Source organism: Triturus cristatus, chromosome 3_1 (genome assembly GCF_964204655.1).
Source record: "Triturus cristatus chromosome 3_1, aTriCri1.1, whole genome shotgun sequence".
NCBI classification, from domain to species: domain Eukaryota; kingdom Metazoa; phylum Chordata; class Amphibia; order Caudata; family Salamandridae; genus Triturus; species Triturus cristatus.
Window position 1 is genome coordinate 433,922,718 of NC_140583.1, and position 21,851 is coordinate 433,944,568.

Here is a 21,851-nt window from a genome sequence, read left to right on the forward strand (position 1 = left end):
CGCCCCGTTGGCAAACTTCATTGCCTCCCAGTGTTTTGGCGATAACCAAGACGCAGGATAGTGAGTCAAATAGTCCAGAAAATGAAAGAGAAGCCGGGATTCAGATTCACATGCTCCGATCCCGATCGCGTTGTTTAGTCTGTAAGCACTACTTTTATTAATGAGTTTCGCATTATTAAAGCATGTGTGGCAACACTTCACCCATGAGTTACGTGCCAAGCAATTGTTGACACAATCCACACTGCGTCTTTTTCAATATATTTATTACGAAGTGCAGGACCTTTCCAAGAGATTTTGCACACTACAGACATTCACTCCAAAAATAAAACGTGTAGGTAAAAAAGAAATTGCCATTTACAACGTCAATAGCTCTAACTCACAAATGCGAGACCTATTTGCATTGCAAATGCTTGTTAACATTGCGGTGGGCGGTTCTTTCAGCAGCACCTGCCGCAATGGTAAAACTGCATGTTGTGCATTTGCACGCACAAAGTGGCAGGCACCGCGTGCCCCATGTGCAACCCCCACCTCCAATACACTGGGGGCCCGCATTGGGCCCTAAAGTCACTGTCCGCATGCCTTTTCATGGCAGCAACACCGCCACGGAAAGGCAGCTTCCCGCTGCCTTCCTAATATGGATGGCGGTGTCTAACAGACACCGCCACCATAGAAGGCCCCTTTACTGTCCGGTCACCTGTGTGACCGGCGGAAAACCGGCCGACGGTCTTTCCATCCGCCGGGGTGTCCCCCCGCCATACTGATATGGCGGGGGGAAATTGGTGGCGGGCGGGGAAGGCTGTAGGGCAGATCGCCACCGCCATGCAGGTGGTGGCGATCCGCCCTACATCCTAATGGGCCCCTTTGTTTTCTTTTCTTTTTTCTCCCTTGGCAGCTTTTGACGCATGCATTATCTGTCCGTTGGTGTGACTTATTGCCATCATCGCTAAGGTAACTCTCCAACAATTACTTTGGCAAGCCCTATGAGACATCTGTCCAGCTTCACCCTTTTTCATCCTTTTCCTCTATCACTTTTTCTAGAATCCAACCTTTGGTGGATTATACCTTGAAGATTTATACCTTGAAGAGTTCCACTGATACTTTTCCCTTTGGTAGGTCCAACTGATCATCAATTTCTCCACTTGGCTTCATGTGTAACACACCTGACTCATGGCCTAATTATTTTATCTGCACAGGCTGTCCCCTCGTGTCCTGAAGAAGACCCGCAGTGACTCCTTCTTCAATCACGCACTTCTCTGGGTCGAAACCTCGACGTACCTATACAATCCAGACTCTACCCTCTTCACTCTACATGAAAAGCAGATTAAGCATTAGATGGATTAGAGATACATGTATTTAGGGATGGATGGCCATTGAATTGAACATTTTAGATATCTTTTGTACAGCACTGTATATAGTTCATTCACCTACAACACCTTGCTACCTCTATCTCACCTATTCACTTATAAGTTAGTCCTGCATCGCTTTTCAATAACTTTTGTTTGTCTGTGACAGCCATACTATGTTATAACCAGAAAACTGAAATATTGTAAAAAGAAAAAAAAAAACTAATGCTGTTAATATACTGCTTTATGATTTAATCAAATTAGGTGTGTTCTTCTTTTTTCTCAATGCAAAAATATTGATGTAATGTTAAAGTAATTTATCTACCCGACAGAACCAACATTTGCACATAATTTAAACTGACTAGCACACATTTGAAACTCAAATAAGTTGCGTAGGAAATTGTGTTGTTGCTTGAGGGGGGTGAGACCCTACTCAAGCAGCAACCACAATTCTCGTCACTGTAAAGTCATAAGCAAACCCAAAATTAAACTGTTCTCAACCCTCTGGTAGCTTGGCCCGAAGCAGTCAGGCTTAACATAGAGGCATTGTATAAAGTATTTCTGCAGTACACAAACAGTAATAAAGTGATAACATTACACAAGAAGAATCCCACACCAATTCCCAAAAATAGAGTAAAATGCAACACATTATTTGACACAAAAAAAACGAAAATTCAGTTAGTAGAACAGTTGATATGCAATTGTGAAGGTTTTGAGAAAATGATGTGCTGAAAAACAAAAAGAGCCAATCGTGGTTATCTGGTCATGGTAGAAAGGCTCCACGCCAGAAGTGTAGGCCATCCACAATGGAATTTGTGCTGGATACAGTCTGCAGAGAAAGTACCTTTTGGGCCTGGGCGTTGAGATGGGAAGTCCTTTTATCGAGAGGCACGGGCTGGCATCGAGGGGTTGTGCTGCGACATCTGGCTTTGGCAGAGTTGATGAACGTCAAAGAGGGGCTGCAATACGAGGTCCTGCATCACTGATGAGGAAGCCAGTGGGGCTTGCGGAGACTTGCTCTGCGATGCATCGGCGCAGGGGATGAGATGCCTCACTCTGGGACCATGTTAGTGTCGGGGATAAAGAAGGCATCGGTGCTTGTGATGAGATGCATTAAAGATGAGCTGCATTGCTCTCAACTCGAGTCAATGGCAGCGGTGTTGCGCTGCGTGGAAATGCGTCAATGTCGAAGAAGCCTTTTATGTCCCTGTGGCTTTGAACAGTTTGCCAGCCAACTGACCCTTGGAGTTTTACTGGAGCTCTGGGTCCACACAAGCAGGCTGGATTCGGCAGGGCAGCTCACTGCAAAGAAGAGTCCTGGTAGCAAAGCAGTGCTTGGCCAGCAAGCAGATTAGAAGGGCAGACTTCACAGCTGGGCAGTCCTTCTTTATGGCAGAGTCCACAGGTCCAGAAGTGATCTGTAGAGTTGGGTCTGAGGGTCCAGTATTTATACCTGGTGCGCATTTTGAAGTAGGAGAATGTTCTTGAGGTTTACATTCTGAGCAGTGTCTGGAATTTCCTGCCTCCCTAACTTGGCCCCAACGTGTCTGGGGGCACAAAAGACTAGCATGAAACCCTTTGTGATGTGCAAGTGTGGTAGGTGATCATTCCACCCCCCCAGTCAAGTCAGATTTGGCCCATCCTTCCAACACCTATTCCCCCTTTGTCTCACTGTCTGTCAGCAATATACAAAGATCAACTGTCAGCTACACCTAGTCATGTAACCCAGGATAGGGTTGCAGGCACCAAATGGTTAAGACAAGAAAATGCCAATTACATTTTCAGGCTTGTGACTTAAAATCTGACTTTACCATTAAAGAGAGTTTTAAATTACAATTATTAATACACCAAAATCAACATTTCTACTTCCTCCCAATTTGAAGTTAACCCTTCTTAAAAATGATAAGGTAACCCAATGTTATACTATGGGAGAGGCAGGTCTTGAAGTAATTCTTTCCTACCAGGACATGAAAAAGTAAAAAGTACATATCCAACTTTTTAAATACACTGCACCCTGTCATCTGGGCTGTTTTGGACCTACCCTAGGGGTGACTTACATGTATTACAAAGGAAGGTTTAGGCCTGGCAAACCCTTTATTTTGAACAATATGAGGGGGGGGGAATAAAGGTGAATAAAGGTCCAGCATACACCCACCCACTCATGTACAAAGAAAGGTATGCAATTCCTAGCAAAGAAGAGAAGAATAGGAAAAGGTCAGGAGTTACCTGTTGAGGAAGATCAGGGGATCTGCTCCCTTAGGACCAAAGGCCCAACACACCCCAAGGGTGCTCATGCTTCATGATCAGGCAGCTCCTCGTTTGGGCTCTTTGCCAGTGTTCTTTAGTTTTTTGCTGATGTGAAGAGTGAGGTGGGGTGTAGGTGATAGTGTGAGTAGACTGATCTAGAAGTGAGGTAGAAATAACTAGGAAAATCCGAGGCACTATTTAATTACTGGGTTCCCTTGTTATGATTAAAAACATAAGCTAGCTATAAATGGATACAATAATCCAATCAAGCACAAGGTGATGTTTCAAAGAATGTCAACATGTTTCTTGCCTCCTTACTGTCAAAAAGATCATGGCAATTCATCAGGACCAATGTGACTGCCTTCTCAGTCCTACTGCCCCCCCCCAATCACCAAGACATTGTTTTGGGGTATTTGCTGCACTTAACAGAGCCATTAACATAACATAACATAGACTATGATCTATTTGTAATACAGCAGATGGGAAATCCATCAACGATGTGACGAAGTATACCATCTGCCAAAATCTAACTAAGGCCCTCAGTCTCTTTTGTTGAACCTCAGAAAACTTCCAGCGGGACAAACTGGAAAGCAGTAGCCAGCCAGGGTGCACTCAAATATATACCTTTGCCGCAAGGGTGCTCTGAAGTTTTCCTTAGCGCTGCAAAAAGTTTCAAGCAGGATCAACCTGATGTTCCTGCTCACTGTGGTTTCCCCTTGGTCAGACTGCTTTGGTAGTTAATCCCAGAAGTTGAAAACATTCTACGTCTCACTTTCTGGAGCAACCCATCCAGGTCACCTAGTCAGTAGGTCACATAGAGACCAAAATTCACTCCAGCTTAGGCCATCAGCACAGCCCAATAAGAGTCCATTTACAACTGGTCATCTGGTCACTTCTAGGAAAGGTCTCTTTCAACATTTCTTTTCTCTCACTGGGGTCCACCTCTCCATCTTGGGAACAAGTGAGTGCAGGAGCAGCTCTTCAGGTTTCCCCACTGGTCACACACTGCAGTCTTCTTTCTCTTCTGTTCTTTCACAGGTCCAGAGGGATCCTGAATAGCTGAGGCTGAGGTGCTACTTTTTCGTAGTCCAATAGCCATTGTGTGGAGATGATTCCCTGATCATTAGGCAAATGTTCCCAAGGGTAAACCTCCACCTTTTTTACAGCACATCCTGTTTGCCTTACTGCAAACTATCCCACAGTGAACCATTCCCAGGGAACATAAATACTGCAGTACCTCTCTCTCCCTGGGGGCAGGGTGTTTCTATGGAAATGAGTAGTCCCCTAGCCACACCAGATTAGTTCTGGAACGAGCTTCGCTCTCCCAGTAAATGGACTCGGGACGGGAGTGTACCCAGGGATCAAAAGCTCCACTTCCGCAGGTCTCATTTTGTACTAAACGTAACTCACCCTGGTCCCTTTCAAGTTAAAGAAGTTCCTGGACCCTCACACATGGCTCTACCTGTGATAAGCTGAGCGGCATACCTCACATCCAGATCATCCTGCCAAAAATCTTAAGCAATTGTCCCTGCTCTGAGAGCAATTTCTCCCCTGTCCAGGTGTGAAGCACTGGTGACCATAACACAATAATGCTAATTAGCATACTAGAGATTCAGACAGAAAAGTATAACTTACTAAAATACACTTTTCATATATACCTATTTATGTTTAGCAAAAATACAATTACGCATTGATTCGAATTTTAAATAAATATCAAAAACAGTGTTTGAATGAACTCTGTAGCTTTTCTGAGCCAATAATACATAAATTGCAATTGAATTGCCCACTTATATAAAAAGCCACATTAGGTATACAATGAAAATAACTAGTGACTATAAAAACATGCTAACCTTAAAATCTTAAATTTCCCACTTTTAAATTTAACCATCCTGCCTTCAAGGTTGCAAGACCCAAGTTGGGGCGACTTACTTAATGTTTACAAGTGTCAAAAAGGTGTTTGTTCACTAGTCTCTCTGCAGGTTTAAAAGGTGCAGCTGTCAGGATACACATATAGGTTTGTGGCACGTATTTCTGGTCATCCTGATGAATGCCATAACACATGCAACGGACCACAGGTGACATTTAAATCCATGCCATTGGTAAATTCCTTGCATCAAATAGTATGCCCTTAGCAGAAAGTTACATATACGTATTATGGATTATCTCATTCTGTAGTGGTTTAGGGGTCAGATCCTAAACTGAGGACTGGACAGCAGAATCTGTCAGAGTTCAAAAACCAGTCAGCCAGAAAAAATGGCCAACTGGTTCACCACTTTCTCATAATAATTTGAAAAGATGCATACCTTCAGTCTGAGCTAATGGTTGGCTTGAACGATATTACGTGTTCGCAGAGAAAAGCACAACTGTCTATGGAAGCACAGAGCATTTCTGGGGAATTTCAGACATTCTAAATGTCGGGAAATAATAAAGGAAGTGTTATCTTATTGGATTACAAAAGCTAAACCCTATGGCAACCATATTGGCAAGGCACATGTAATAAGAGAGTATCTTGATTTTGGAGAATTAATTTTTATGCTATCTTCCCCGTGGCCAGTTTTTGGGAGAGACTGCAGTAAGTTTTATATGATAGAGGAGACACTAATAGACAGAATGGGAAGCAAATGCAATTCTGGTATTGAGTGCTAACTCAAACTGTTACGAAAAAGCTTTTGCTCTATTTCAGCCAGCTAATTCTCCAGAAAAAGCATGTTGTGTAAGTCATGGCTGTGCTCAAATTTGCAATACCTATATAACACTAAGAGAATACAAACTGAAAATGATGCTTCTTTCTGGTACTTCAACTGAGATATGCATTTGAGGGAGAGCACTTTCAAATGTAAATGCTCCTAACTGATTGATACTATCTGCCCGTTTGATAAAGTCATCTGTCAGAGTTGGCACATTGTCTTTTTAGAAGAAATTGGCAACTCACAACATTACTTTAGTAGGCTTTGGTAGTTAAAAGGCACTTCTATAATAAAGAGTGGATATAAGTCATAGAACTCCTTTCACTCCAGATTCTGCCCATATGGGTAAATGAGGACACATGAGGAGGAATAGTAATTAATTATATGTAGTCTATGTGTGTTATGTTTTAAAGTGCAGAAATTACTCTACAATTCATGGCATTGGAGAAACCCTTGGAACACAATACTCTTCCCTGCTACGGATTGACCATGGTCACAAAATTGCTGAAGCATATTGTGGTGAAATCCATACTTATGATGTAATTTGGAATGTACCGAGGTGGCACAAGGACCTTGCCTGCTGTGTGTTGACAGTGACAGTTATTGCCTGTGCCTCTCAGTAATGGATGTCTCTATATGCTCTACATAAATACTTGATTAGTACACCCAGGGTCATGGTGTTATTCCTACAAGGAATCCACGTCTTTGCAATGGGGACCTAGGATGTTAACTGAAATGTCAGACTGGACTGCAACTTCGTGAGTACGTCTCTCCCTTCATATACGTGCCCAGTTCTTTCTCTCATCCACTTTATATTTAACCGAGAAACACTCCTACACACTAATGCTTTATTGGTCACAGCTCGTGCAATGGTAGTGTTGGATGAGGCACTGCCTTGTCCAACACTACCATTGCAGGAGCTGTGACCAATAAAGTATTAGTGGGCAGGAGTGATGATAATAAGAAACAAAGTGTCATGATAGAAGAGGACTTTTACTCCTTTATAACCCTGGGCGTAGTTTGCGTAGTAGCGCTACACGTAGCTGCGCGAAGTGCACTTCGCACAACGCACACTAAGTGTAGCTACGCGAACTGCGTAGTGCGGTAGGGAAATGCTGTTCGCACTGATTGCACAGTGCCGGATGCTTGTCCGCACTGTGCAATCATTGAAAACGGCATCTTGCACAGTGCAAGCGGTTGTTTTCTGCCGCTCGAGTAGATTTGTACTTGAGCGGCAGCTTTCTCAACGCGGACTGGTAGTTTCTCATCGCGAGCGGTCGCGAGCATATTCGACCACTCGCAATGAGAAACCTGACCTCCCCGCGTTAAGAATCTCGCCGGGAGGTTTATTTTCCACGCTCGCGATTGGCAACTTGAAGTTGCTGATCACGAACGAGGAAAAAGTCTCGCCCGGATGTTGATTTTGCTCGCTCGCGGTCGTCAACTTGACGTTGAGGACCGCAAGCAAGCAAAAAATGCCCACTACGCTACGTGTTTTTACATAGTACTATGCCCAGGGTTACTCTTTTAGCCAGAATATTAGTTATTACAGATGTGGTTCACCATTGGATGTGTCATCCTTTAAGGATTGCCCGGCTGTTAATAAACAATGCGCACAATGTGGGAAAATGGGTCATTTCTCAAGAGTCTTTAGAGATGCAAGAAAGAAAGAATATCAGATGTGTGTTGAGTGAGTCATAAAGGTGTGACGATGAGGATAATGCCAATGTGGACTATGTCCTTGTGGTAAAAGACAATGGTAAACAAAATGCTGTACTAATTTTAGATCTAGATGTTAATGTCATGATTGAGGGAGTTCAAATCAGACTTCTGGTAGACAAGGGTGCACGCATTACTATTGTTTCGCAAGACAAATATTTTCGGTTTAGGAATGAGAAAGAATTGTTCTCGCCAGATGTTTTGACTGTGGCTTTTGAAGGAAGCAAAATACATTTGCTGGGATATTTTTGGGCTACCATCGAAGTTCTGGGAGAAGTTATTAAAGGTAAAGTCTATGGTGCAGAAAAGCTATCAATGTTCTTGGTTTGGTAAATTAAGCAGAGTTTAATTTAACTATAAAGCCTGATGGGACATGCCTGTTTCTGTACCAGCACAGTAGATGAGTGGGAACAGAAGTTTAAGAAGGTATTTTGAGCCCATTTAGGCAAGATAACTGATTTCAAACATACCATTAAAGTGAAGTAGAATGCTAATCCAGTCAAGCACAAATTGCGCAATGTCCCACTCTGTCAGAACAGATTTGACTAAACTTTTGAAGGCTTTGTGTGACCAGGGAATTATTGAAAAAGTAGAAGCGACTTTGTGGCCTTCACCCATTGTTCTTGCAAAGAAGAAGAATGGGGAATTAAGAATGTGTGCTGATTTGAGAAGTTTGAATGGTGTCATCTGGGTTGACAATTTTCCCCTACCTAGGATTGAGAATTTTATATCTAAAATTGGGTGTTCCAGTTGGGTCAGGAAATTGGACCGAGAACGGCCTATTAGGTGGAATTAGATGTACAATCGCACCATGTTACAGCTTTTGTGACTCCTGACGGCGTTTTTCAATTTTGCAAATTACCTTTTGTGTGGGCTTCGGCGGCTGCCATTTTTCAAAGACTCATGACTGAAATGCTTCAGAATAATCCTAATGTAATGGTCTTTCAGGACGATATACTTATCTTTTCCAAAACTGAAGCGTAACATGATGTTCTTCTTGAATCTGTTTTTGGCACTCTAGAGAGAAGAGGTGTGACGTTACGTAAGGACAAATGTACGCTCAAAACAAAAGAGACAGAATATCTAGGACACATAATTTCCGAACATGGTGTTAGACCCAGACCTGGACTAGTCAAAATCATGGTAGAGGCTTCAGCACCTAAAATAGAGAATAACTTATATAATTTCTGGGCATGTGTGAGTATTAGGCCAAGTTTATGAAAGATTTTGCCAAGACAACCAAATGTTCTTGGGCACTTTTAAAGAAAGGAGCAGTCTTTCTATGGTCTGTGGAATGCGACAAGGTGTTCCGTGTAATAAAAGATAACATTGTCTAAGCCTCAGCTTTACAAACTTTTGTGGAGAGAAGGTAGGCTGCTGTAACTGTGGATGCATGTGAATATGGTTTGGGGGCAGTGTTATCACAATGTGAAGGTAAGAAAGAATACACTGTAGCATTTGCGTCAAGAACACTACGTCCTGTGGAACGTAAATACTTGGTCATAGAAAAAGAGCTGTTGGCGTGTGTGGAGTGTTGTGAAATGTAAGCAATATTTGGGGGGTCGACCTTTCGTAATGAAGACAGATGATCGACCTCCAGTTGACATTTTGTCAGGTAGAAAAGTCAAACGCGCTACTGCTCGCTTAGCAAGGTTATCTGCCAAGCTTCTAGAATATTCCTCCACTGTGAATATATTCCTGTGGGAACAACTGTAGAGAAGATAGCCTTTCTAGGGTGCAAGTTGTTGATACTGAAGAAAAAGATTGAGGAAATGAAGTTGAAGATTGTTCTGTCCTGCATCAATGAGAGTAATCTGGCTATTGGTGAACAAGAGTGGATAACTTCTATGGACAGTTATCTAATTCTAAAAGACCTTTAATCTTTGATAAAAAGGGGTTGGCCAAAAGAGAAGAATTGCAAATGGATTGGAAAGTTTCTGATGAACTGTCCGTTAGAGGAGGAAAAGTAGTTAGAGGAGACAAACTGATCCACCTGAATTTTTACGTCAAAAGATAGTCTCTGCTGCTCATGTAGGTCATTTAGGGTCCACCATCACAAAGAGAAAATTCAGGAATGATTTTTGGTGGCCAAACATGGATACCCAGATTGATGATATTGTACAGGGGTGTGTGAGATGTAATTCCAGTGACAAAACATTGGTCGAGTCATTTGTTCCTTCACCTGGCAGGGCTTGGCAGAAGTTGGAAATGGATTTCCAAGGGCCTTTTCATATTCTGCCTCAAAGCCTGAGATATTTTCTAGTCATAGTGGATCATTTATCTATGTGGGCTGAAGTGGAGCTCATAAACTTTACAACCACAAAGAGTGTGATTGATTGCTTAAACTAAATATTTCTTAAGCAAGTGTTTCCTGGAGAAATTCTGACAGATAATGGGGTTCAATCTGTTTCAGAAGAAATGGGCCAATTCTTACGTACTTGTGGAATTAGGCACATCAGGACACCTCTTTAGCACGCACAAATCAATGGCAAAGTAGAGTGGTTCAACAAAGTGTTGGTGGAGTGTGTGCAGGCAGCCAAAAGGAGCCACATGTGTGTACTTCAGGCCAGACAAGGTTTGGTGTGGACATATCACACGACACCCTATGTGACTACAACCATAAGTCCAGTTAAAAATCCTGTATTGGTGAGGAAAGGTTTATCTAAATTTGAGGAGCCACAACAAGTATGTGAGATAAGTAGTAATGCGGTGAAATTGTCCAATTGGAGTGGGTGGAGCACATCTCGTGTAGCACTGGATTCTAAACACATCTCAAAAGTGTAAATGGATATGAGAAAAAGCATCAGGAAGTTTATGTTTCTACAAATGACGATGGTAAAATGCTAACATGCAGGAGAAGCATACGAGTTTGTGCCAGGCCTGGCAAGTTTCGTGATTTTGTCACATCAAATGTTCTTCGGGAGTGATATATTTGTTTGAAAGTAAAGAAGAACAGTGTCATGTTTATAGTTTAATTACTGTTGTTATTGCATTTCATGTTCTTTAATTCTTTCAAGAGTTATGTGGGTATTATTTTGTTACATTTCTTATTCTTTAGTTCTTTCAAAACTTATGTGGGTATTGTTTTTATATATATATATATGTATGTTTAAGATGTAATTTGTAATGTACTGAGGCAGCACGAGGACTCTGCCTGTCGTGTGTTGACAGTGACAGTTATTGCCTGTGCCTCTCAGTAGATGGATGGCTTACAAGAGAAGGTCTCTGATGTAAAACTGAATTCAGTGCAAAGGAATGAACTTTCCATAATCTGTGCCATTAAAAAAGACCCAACCTTTAAAAATGGAATGATTAGCAGGCACTTGGGACGTGAGGTGCATTGCGAATGTGACCAAATCATCAGGGAGTCTATAGTGGCTGGAACGAAATAATGCATTTTGGGTCAGATAATGTATCATTACTGAAATGAAGGTACTAACCTGGGATATGCTATCTAACTCATAGTGTAGACTTGTAGCAACAAGTTAAAAAGGCAACCATGCAGAAGACCAAGGGTGTGGTATCTCCTCTGGGCTAAATGGGAAAAACAACGCTCATCTAGGAATGCAGTGGAAGGCCACTCAACTTTGCAATATTGCTGAAGTTGTGGGTAGTCATCCTCTAAAGCTGGAGCTCTAGTTAGGCTAAAAAGTTATGAAAGTTCTGCTATTTACAATTTTCACCACTAAGGCTCCTCACTTACACCTTATAATTGCAGATATGACTTTGGATAAACACATTAGGATTTGCCTAGAGCTGCACTTGGTGAATTTATCTGAAGGATTAAGGTGTTTTTGTTTATACACATTTTTTTCATTGTCATTAATTATTAGTTGGCAGAATCATCTCTTCTAGACTGTGACTTTGTATGACTACTTTGCATCCTAAGAAGAACTGTAGTTTAGAGACCTACGGGTGCATGCATCAAGCTATTTACTAGTCGCAAACAGGTCGATTGGCAGAATGCATCAACCCCAAACGCATTCGCAAAATAGGTACTCCCAATTTTAGCGATTACCTATTTTATGAATGCAGTTCAGGAATCGCAATTTGCGATTCCCTAAATGCACTGCAAGAAGCATTCTCAGAATGCGACTTTGCATTAAGGAATCGCAAATTACCATCAACTCCAAGTTGATGGTAATTTGCAATTCCTTAGAAAATTGAATTTTTCTAAGTGCCATGTGGCACATACACATGCCCTTAGGGCATGTGTGTGCGCCACATGTGCACAAATACACTTTTTGGGGGGGCATCATGGTGGCCTTTTGGCCTGCTTTCACCCTTGAATTACATTTGCAATTTGTGATTACCTATTTGCTAATTGCAAATTGCGAATGCTTTCCCATTCATTCCTATGGGCCTCTTAACGATTTGCTAATAGGGAATGTGTAGGAATCGCTATTTTTTCCGCGAAGCCTACATGCATTAGAATTGTGGTTCCTTAATAGCGATTCCATAATAATCACTATTGAGGAATCAAAATTCCTTTGCTTGATACATGTGCCCCTTTGTTTTTAGGTCAAGCCTAGCGCAGCGCACATGCGCTGCCCTAGGAAATGACCTTTAGGAATCGGTCTGCACTTTTCAGAAACTCGTGCATGCCACGGCATCCACCTTGGGGGAGTGAGCAGTGGTGCGCAGGGGCCATCTGTTTTTAATTAGCATGGCCGCACTTGTTCTAACAGAGGCAGACATGCTCTAACACTGCACCTAAGCATCTTCTCCTGACCTATAGATTAAAGTAGGCCTGAATTGTAATGCCGATAGAGTTTATTCTGCTATTTATATTTGGCACTAAGAAATAAACAGCTTTAGGCAAAACGAGGCTCAGTTTCGGGAAACAAGTCTTGTATCTGAGACAGCCGGTTTCTCTGGAGGGAGAGTGTGCTGTGTGTCTGGGTGGGTGAGAGAGCGCTGCAGAGTTCAGCTTGCTGGCGGCTTGTAGGGAATTCCTGCCCTTAGCCTCGATGACATCAGTCAGTGGAAGCGGCCCTCTCCTCTGTGCCAAAGTAATTAACTGCAGTGGGACTCCCACATTCTGCGGACGTGCATTTGGCTGTTCCAATCTCCTGCGGGTTCCCACTGGCTTCAGTCCGGACCGGAGAGAGGGCCAGGGAGCTGGAAAACGCTTTGCTTTCACCTAAGAGACAGGGCGAAATCACAAGTAAACCCCAAATTAACCTTTGGTCAACCCTCTGGTAACTTGGCATGGAGCAGTCAGGCTTAACTTAGACTGAGGCAATGTTTAACGTCTTTATGTCACAGTTCTAACAGTAGTAAAGTGAAAACAAAATATAAGAAAAATCCCACAACAATGAAGAAAAATAGAGTAAAATGTAATAAATTATTTGAGACCAAAATGACAAAAAATAAAATCAGTAGAACCGTAGATAAGCAATTTTAAAGATTTAAGTGATAATAGAGTCTAAAAGCACAAAGTGCTAACCGTGGTTATCTGGTTGTGCCGGACCAGGGCAAAGTCACAAATTGAGACTGACTGTGATGAAGCATGGCCCGAATACTGGGACCAAGTTAGGTCCGCTGAACAAAGCACATGAAATCCTGGGTGCGAAGCAGCAGTGGTTTCAAGGAGACCAAGGGCTATGATGCAAGGTCCTGTATCAGAGATGCATCATGCAGTGGCGGTTCTGATGAAGTCGCTGACGAATCTTGCAATGTGAGGTCTTGCGCCGTCGTGGAGGATGCTGTCGATGGAGGTTTGCGGTGCCAAGTTCTGCCTCAGACATGCTTTGCGCAGCAGCGGTTCTAAGAGGAGCTGCAGACTGTGATGCGAGGTCCTGTGTCAGGGATACATTGTGCAGTGGCAGTGCCTAAGGAGCTGCTAGGTCCTGTGTCAGGGATGCTTTTCACAGCGGCATTTTTGATGTTGCAAGGCGATGTCTGGTGCGGCTTCCGTTTTGCTTGGACCACAGCTGTGCTGGCGGAGCACTTTCAGGCCTACTTTCAAGGGTCCAGAACAGGGGGAGGCACCCCTGTGGGCAAGACAGCACCCAAGTGCTGTGTTTCAGGTGGTTGGAGCCTGTTATGTCTATCCTTCTAAATCTTCCACAGGCTCAAAGGTGATTTGAAGAGCTGGGTCTAAGGGTCCAGTATTTATACTTGGTGCTAGCTTTGAAGTAGGAGAAGGTTCTTGAGGTTTCTACCCCCAGGCATGTTCGGAATTTCGTGTGTTCCTACCCTGGCCAAAGCTTGTCTTTGGGCACAATAGACTAGTGTGAAACCATTAGTGAGTGTGCTGTGGCAAAGCCTTTGTAATGTGCAAGTGTGGTAGGTGACAGCTGCTCTCCCTATCAAGTCAGAGATTGCCCATCCTGCCAAAACCTATCCTCCCTTTGTCTCACTGTCTGGGAGTAATACACATAGATCAACTTCCAGCTACACCTAATCATGTGACCCAGGATTCAGGCTACAGGTACTAAATGGTTGGGACAAGAAAATGACAACTTTCTAAATGTGGCAACTGAGTACAAGTGTTCACGTAGAACTCATTTTCAAAAACAAATGGATTACAAAGATTTTCTTCTGAGCAGCTTTAATCTGTATAGAATAAGCTATAATAGAGCTGACATATAGAAAGACTTAATCCTGTTACAAGCTTGAATAAAATTCTGACAACCACTGGTCCATAATTACTTCATCCAATTTGGTTCCTCCAAACCAAAGTTTTATTTCAAAATACATGAAGAAAACGATTCTCATCACATTTATAATGAAGTGAGTGGTGGAAAGATTTTAAGGAGCACCGCAAGTGAAAAAAGCAGAACCAGATATAGAAAAAGTGACCATACGAGTGAGTATGAACAGTAAATTGGTTTCTCTCAGACAGCCAGTCCTTATTTAAATCATGAGACACAAAAGATAAATACACAAAGTGTTAATTGTACACAACAAAGGTCTGTCTCCTTTAGTTGTCAACAAGGTCTCGACCCTAATTGCAGATGCTAGGGTCTCATCAGGACTGAAGGGTAACCTGGTGGACTCCAAGGATAGCAATAGTTAGTGATGGGGCTGACAAGGCAGAGTGTAGTAAAATTTGGGATGAAAAAGAGAAGGTTACATATTGGTTGTAACACTGGAAATGGTCTCACTTAATACTTGTAGACCAAAACTCATAAAGCATGGTAAATTGTGTGCTGTGTGCTGAGAGCCCAAGTGGACAGGATGGTGTCATTTTGTCTGGTGACATCAGAATTAGCATGAACAAGATGGTCCCTGATGGTTTTGCCTTTCTTGTATTTAAATAAAGGGGGTTCCCTAAGGGCATCAATGGTGGTTAGAACAGGCAGTGATTCATTATAATCTTCACTATTTATTGCTATTTTGCCTGATGTGTCTTTAGCCCTGGTCTGTAGTATCTAGTCCCTTGGGCTGAATCAGACTCTCTTCATACTATTTTTCACAAGACATTTGAGGTAACCTCTCTCACAGAGTTTCTTCTGTGTATGCCTCCTTTCTTTGAAAAAATCTTCCTTGAGGGTACAGTCTCTACGCAATCTGAGAAACTGCCCCTAGGGGAGTCCATCTGTCAAGGCCCTAGGATGGAAGCTCTTATATTGCAACAACATGTTTATTTCTGTTGGTTTCCTATAGAGAGAAGAAATAAGATGATTGTGACATGTATAAACCCTGACCCTACAGGCCTGGTAGTGGGGTCTCACAGGAATCCTGCCGGGGGTAAATAACATGTTGTTGCAATTTGCTGTGAAATCTTGGTAGATACACAAATTTGTGGCAAAATTGGAAAACAAAGTGTGGTCTACCACGCTTGTTTAACCATATGTCCCCAGGTGGGCCAGATCCAGGGAGTAAAAACTACTGTTTATGTTGGGGAGCTGGACAGACGCAGTCCCCCTCCCAATAGCCAATCTTGGACTTGGGGTCCGCCATCACTCCGGGGCAGGCCAAATAACATTGAGGTGGAAGGAGGCCACATGGCCCCCCACGCTAGGCCACTATCAAGTGGGCAGGAAAACAGGAGATAGAATTGCTCCCACACGTGGGGAGATGCATTTTTTGCTCTTAATGGATGATGTAACCAGTGATATCATGAGTGATGTAATTTGAGATGTCATGAGTGATGTAATTTGAGATGTCATCAGTGATGTCATCAGTGATGTCACTGACCATGTCATCAGTGATGTAACATGTGAGTTCATAAGCAGTGCATTGCAGGGGTGTAAATTATAGTTAGCTCAGGTAAATTTCTATGGTTTTGTATGAGTAAAAATCATTCTAACTCTAATGCCCCAGTGAATTTCCAAGGTTTATAGATTCTATGTCCTAATATCGTAACTATAACATACCTGTAACCAGGGCCGTACTGGCTGTAGCGGGCAATGGGCTTTTCCCCTGTGGGCCTGTTTTGGACCCCTGGGGGGGGCGGTTTTGTTCCCAGGGGCCGGTTTTGTAGCAAAACGTTAATGGGGGAGGCAAGCATGCCAAGTGCCACACATCAGAGGTTAGACTAGCACATTTTAGTGCTGGTGTACGTCTTACAGAACTAAAATACTTTAGTTATGCATTTAAAAGCTCCTCTGCACTGCAGGGCTCAAGAGACCATTAATAAAAGCAACCTGTATGCACTTTGCAGATTGCTCTGCCTGCCTAAGACAGTTTTTAGCCACATAGCATGTCGCAGGCCTGGGCTCACTCGTTGCTATAGTGACGGAGACTCTTCTTGAGGCTTGCATGTTGCGGTATTTGTGTTTCCAAGTGGGAAACAGAAGTCTGTGGTATGACTGCCTCACACTCTGAGGAGCACGTTTGGAACTACAATCACATTGTTCTCCCCACTCTCTACTCTCCTAGCCCCCAGCCCCTGCCCCCCAGTAGTTGTCTAGACTAGAGTCAACACATTCAATACATATGTGGCTCAGGACAGGGGGAGAGGTATTTCACTTTCCTCATGTTTCACTTTCCTCGCCGGGTGGCTGGGCGAGCCAAGGAAACATGTCTATGTAAAAGCATTGTCAGCCAACCAAGTCACTGTCAGACACTGCTGAGCTGTGGACTTGACCATGTGTGGTGCAACAGTCTTAGCCTACCTGAACTGCAACTGCAGCAGCTTGGTGACCCAACCTCACCACAACTGCCAAAGAACGTGGAAGACTCCCCAGTGACTTCGGGACTGGCGTCTAGTAAGGTGTGGCACACACTTTCTCTCTGCACTCCAGTTCACTTGTCTAATCTCTGCAGCATGTGCATAACTGCATTAGGCCGCCCTTCCAGTTAGATACTGAAATCACAACCCAAATTTTTCTTCGATTTATATTTAAGACACACGAAATGGTTGCATGTCTGGGACAGGTTTAAGAGAGATTTGGTTGTCGTGGTGATCGAGGAACGTGCACAGCAAGTTGTTTACTTAATCTAAACTTTTTATCTGGGCTATCTCTGGCTCCAGCCCTGACTTGTGCCACACAAAATAATAACATTGTTTTCCGGGCCCAACCCACCATTTGGGGGTCTGCCTATTGACCTATTTCATATCACTGCGCAGGTTCAATTAACTGTATTTTAACTGAACTATGCCACGCACTCCATGGATAGGGTGGCATCACATACAGTTTCTAGATGCTACTAAAGTGCCGCGGGCTCAGCAAAGAGGGGCACATGATGTTTCAATCATGGGCTGCCCAGGGAAGTTGAGGCACTATGCCAGTGGCAGCGGGGTAGCCAGCATAAGCTCTTCCTACTGCAGCTAGTAGATGTAGTATCTGAGCTGGTGGCTTAATCTGAGCACCTGGAAGCCAACCATCCATGATATGAAGCACAGGATAAACAGTGTCAGCACCAAGAGCGATCCACATATGCGGCCTGCCAACCTCAGAGACAGCGCCCCATAACTGTACAAACACAGTCGTTTTTTTATTACAATTAGCATCAGGCACTGCAGAATGTCCAGCATATTTACTGACCTTCACTCAGCTGCCTCATCAGTTTTCGGGCCCAATTGCCCCCCACTCTTTTTCCCTCCTTGACTTCTTCCCCCTTCTGGGCAAGTGATGAGAGTCATGAGGAAAGCACGACCAAGAGAACATTTAATTAATGGCAGGAGTTTACCCATCACAACCGTCAGGCTGAGGATGACAAGGCTCAGATGGCAGTTGCGCCAGCTCTAGCAATAATGAGATGCACACATCACAATTTCTAGCACCCATTTTTAAGGCTAAACTTATGAAGGCTGTAATGGGAGCCCCATTTAAAAGTGGACACTGCTTAAGCTTCCATGGATATCATTCCCTCATAATATAAACATGGGAAGTGCAATTAGTGACCTTACAATTCAGTGCCTTTCCTAGAACTTCTCAAGGTGCAAACTGAGGGCAATTTTTTAATTTTACCCCTGTATATGAACTTTATTGCTTCCTTGTGTCTTGTCACTCACAGTGTCAGGCATTTGGCAACAGAATGTCACTCATAGGCACAATGAAACATTGGAAATGCCACCTATATGTTTTCTGAAAACTTGATAGCTATGGGGATGGAGGCCACGTGGCCTCACCTCCCTGGGATGATTTGGGCCCCGGGGACCCCATCCCCGGGACCTGTTCAAAAGTGGAAAGAGGGGCCGCACTGCCCCCATCCCCAGACTGATTTCAGCCTTAGGGACCCCATCCCTCGGGCCAGACCTCTACCTTCTGGGCCCCCTTTGGAGATAACAGGAGCTGGCCTGGGGAGTGGCAGTCCCCAGGGCCATATTGACTCCAGGAGGGGGGCCACGTGGCCCCCCTGCTTTACTTTTCACAGGCTTGCCCCTGGGATGTAGGGTCCCAAGGGCCGTATATGGCCCCCTCCTAGTTTTAAATATGTCTTTTCTCCCGGGGAGGCGGTGGTGCCCAGGTAGTCTGCGTGGCCACCCTTTAAAAGTTACGTTTTAGCCCCAGGTAGGTTGTGGTCCCCGGGGCTCAATAAGACTAATGGAGGGGGGTCCATGAGGCCCCCCTCCAATATAATAAATAAAGCCCCCCGGGAGGTGGTGGACCCCAAAGCTAAAAAAGACCCTAGGAGGGGCCCCTACACTCCTCCTTTTCTTGTTTTATGCCCACTTGCCTCCAGGATCAGGCCCACCCAGGGACTATGGTGTAAACAAGCACAGGAGACTGCACTTGTTTCTTTCCCAATTTTGCTGCAAATTTGTGGATCCACCCTTGATTTTGCAGCAAAATTGAAAAAAATTATATTTTTAACCCCCGGTGGGGTCCCTGAGGGATGGCACTACTAGACCTAGGGGGGTCAAGGTATTCCTACCCTGCCTCCTTTTCTTAATTTTAATGTTTTTTTGGGACTGGGTCAATCAGAGTCCCAAAATGGCAGCCAACAATTCCTGGTTGAAGTGTTGGCAGTCAATCTGATTTCGGCACTGGTGCCATGCCCCTAGATTTGGCTTTCATTTAATATCTCTAAAACTACTGAACAGATTTACACCAAATCAGAACAAGCATTGGCATAGCCAATAGGTCTCGCCTTTTGTACTTTATAAGTGTTTAGCCATGCAACAGTTGATGTTGCACCAATGATATTGTGCTACATAATTAAATAATTATAAGGTCCCAAAGGCGAGACCTATTGGCTATGCCAATGCTTTTTGTTCTTGCGGATGATCTTCGTTTCCTCTGCAGTGAGGCACCTTCCGATGATTTATGTTCCTGCTGATAGAGACAGTGGAAAGACTGGGCATCTTTGTAGAACTCCAGGGGCATCGCTCTTTCATCCTCATTGAGGGGGCTAAATTCTAATATTTTCCCTGAGATTCCTAAGCAACAAGCAAAGCAGGGAGAATTGCACAGCATACTGCACAATGATGTCCGAGAAACCTGGTGGCTCCGGGTCAGTCCTTTAGAGGTATATCTATCCATTTTGATGAATGTCTGTCTTTGAACCGGCCATGACTAGAGTGATTGTTCTTTTTAAACTGCGCCCCAACGTACATCTGGGGCACAGTCGGATAATATTAGCTTAACCACATCGCACCATCCCATGGACAGCATTACCTTCTAGCAATGCGGTCTAGAAAACAGTCAGCATCTGCCACGCAGTTGACAACCAATAAATGAGCCAGCTCGATGAAAAACGGCAGAGTCCTTCAGCAGACCCATCTGTACGCCGTAGAGATGTTTACCTGGAGCAAATATATTTCATATTAAACAACATAAAGCGTTGCTAGACTCTACTGAAGAGGCTGAATGCAGGAGTGTGCTGAGCCTTCAGCCAGCAATGCCTGAAATATTGAACACGATAGTGTGGACTCAACGCCTCCATTTTACAATTTCCACAGAGGGGCCTAGCGCTGAAGCGTGGCTGAGAAAGAGCACTCTGTTCTACAAGAATGTTAGACATCTTGTAATGTCGTAGGTTGGTCCTGGTTTTAGGTTTTAATTACTGTGCAAAGTTTAGTTTGCGGTTCTCGGCTCCCACAGTAGCAGGGGTTTCAGAAATAAGGGAGTGCTGCGCTTTCATCGCTGGTCCCTGTCTTCCAGAAGTTACTTCACTTCGGTTGTGATCTGCAGGAAAAAAAGCAGGAAACAAAAGTAGTGTGTATGAAGATCATTTCTGCATCCTGTATTGAGTTGTTTTGTCGCTTCTTTACAGCCCACCCATATCTGCTCACGCGGACAGTCTCGAGGATCACACCACTGCGTGGACAGCTACCTCAGTCTGAAGGTGCGTGCGCGAGGTTGGAACAGGGTCAGTCAGTCACGCATGAATAAATGCCTGGTTACAGAGATTTGAATAGCTCCATATTTCAGTTATTATGAAGTCGCAGTGGGACTGGAGTTTTTCAGGTCTCTTCTCAAAGGGTAGTTAAAAAAAAATATTTTTATGTGGAACAGAATATCCAGAAAATCAATACAAAGTATGTGCGCATAATATTAAGTTAACACTACGGAATTTATTGCCACAATGACTTTGAATTCTACTTGCGTAAATACGTATCAGTAATAGATATATTAAGATCAAGTGTGTGTAAAGCAATGCTATTAAGCATTTCGAGATGTACCAAACTAATACAAGCGCGCGCCTCGCGATGAAAGGGGGCAGCAGGGGAGGGGAGAGAGGAGGGGGCTTGCGCCGGTTTCCCTTGCGAAAGCGAGCAGGAACCAAATGGTTTCAAAGCTCGCTCCCGCAAGGGAATCGCCAAACGTGCACGCGTTGCCATTCAAAGCAAGGCAACGCGTGCACGTTTTTGGCGGCAAAGCTGTGACGATTACAAAAGGTTTTTTTCCCATGCAGCGCATGCGCCCTGCGTAGGCAAGACCTACAAATCACACTGTCTGGACCTAGAGCTAGTTTTCTGCCAAATTTGGTGTAATTCTGTCCTGTAGTTTGGACTGTTGTCGTGTTCAAAATCCCAATTGGAATTAACATGGGTAAAACACATTTTGGGACCCCCCCTCCTTTTTTTCGGCCCCTGTTTGATGGATCATCCTGAAACTTTCAGTACTGCAGCTTAACTGAACCCTAATAATAGTTTTGGAAATTTTGTGAAGATTTTTCAAACAGCACCATAGTGATTGGCAAAACATAAATCACTTTTCCTATGGAAGCTAGGTCCGACCCATAACTACCTACTGATGACGGACAGTTATTTATAGCAATAGGTATGACCTACAGACAGCAAATGCCGATTCACAAAGGCAATCTGAAACATAACTCTAACTTTACAACTTTTGGTATTCACAGAGGTCATTTACGAGACATATCTTTACGTCCGGAATCGGGTCAGAATCTCTGCACCTGGGCGGCACTCTCCGCACCCGTGCCATACTCTCCGGCTCCAGCCATACTCTCCGGCTCAGGCCGGATGAAGTGTAATCAATGGCTCAGAATA

The 21,851-nt window shown here is 43.8% G+C and overlaps 2 protein-coding genes across 3 annotated transcripts in view; one reads left to right on the plus strand and one right to left on the minus strand.

The window, feature by feature from the left end:
* FAM227B (family with sequence similarity 227 member B) overlaps positions 1-21,851 on the minus strand; it is a 3,353,280-nt gene that overhangs the window by 1,600,966 nt on the left and 1,730,463 nt on the right. The gene's annotated exons all lie outside the window — the stretch shown is intronic.
* Positions 1-21,851, plus strand: part of FGF7 (fibroblast growth factor 7) — a 244,069-nt gene that overhangs the window by 181,853 nt on the left and 40,365 nt on the right. The window contains exon 3 of one of the 2 annotated variants that reach the window (XM_085644224.1): positions 20,612-20,683. The exons of the other annotated variant lie outside the window; for it this stretch is intronic. Coding sequence (XP_085500350.1) covers positions 20,612-20,683 — 72 coding nt within the window. The remainder of the gene's footprint in view (positions 1-20,611; positions 20,684-21,851) is intronic. 2 annotated transcript variants of the gene reach the window in all.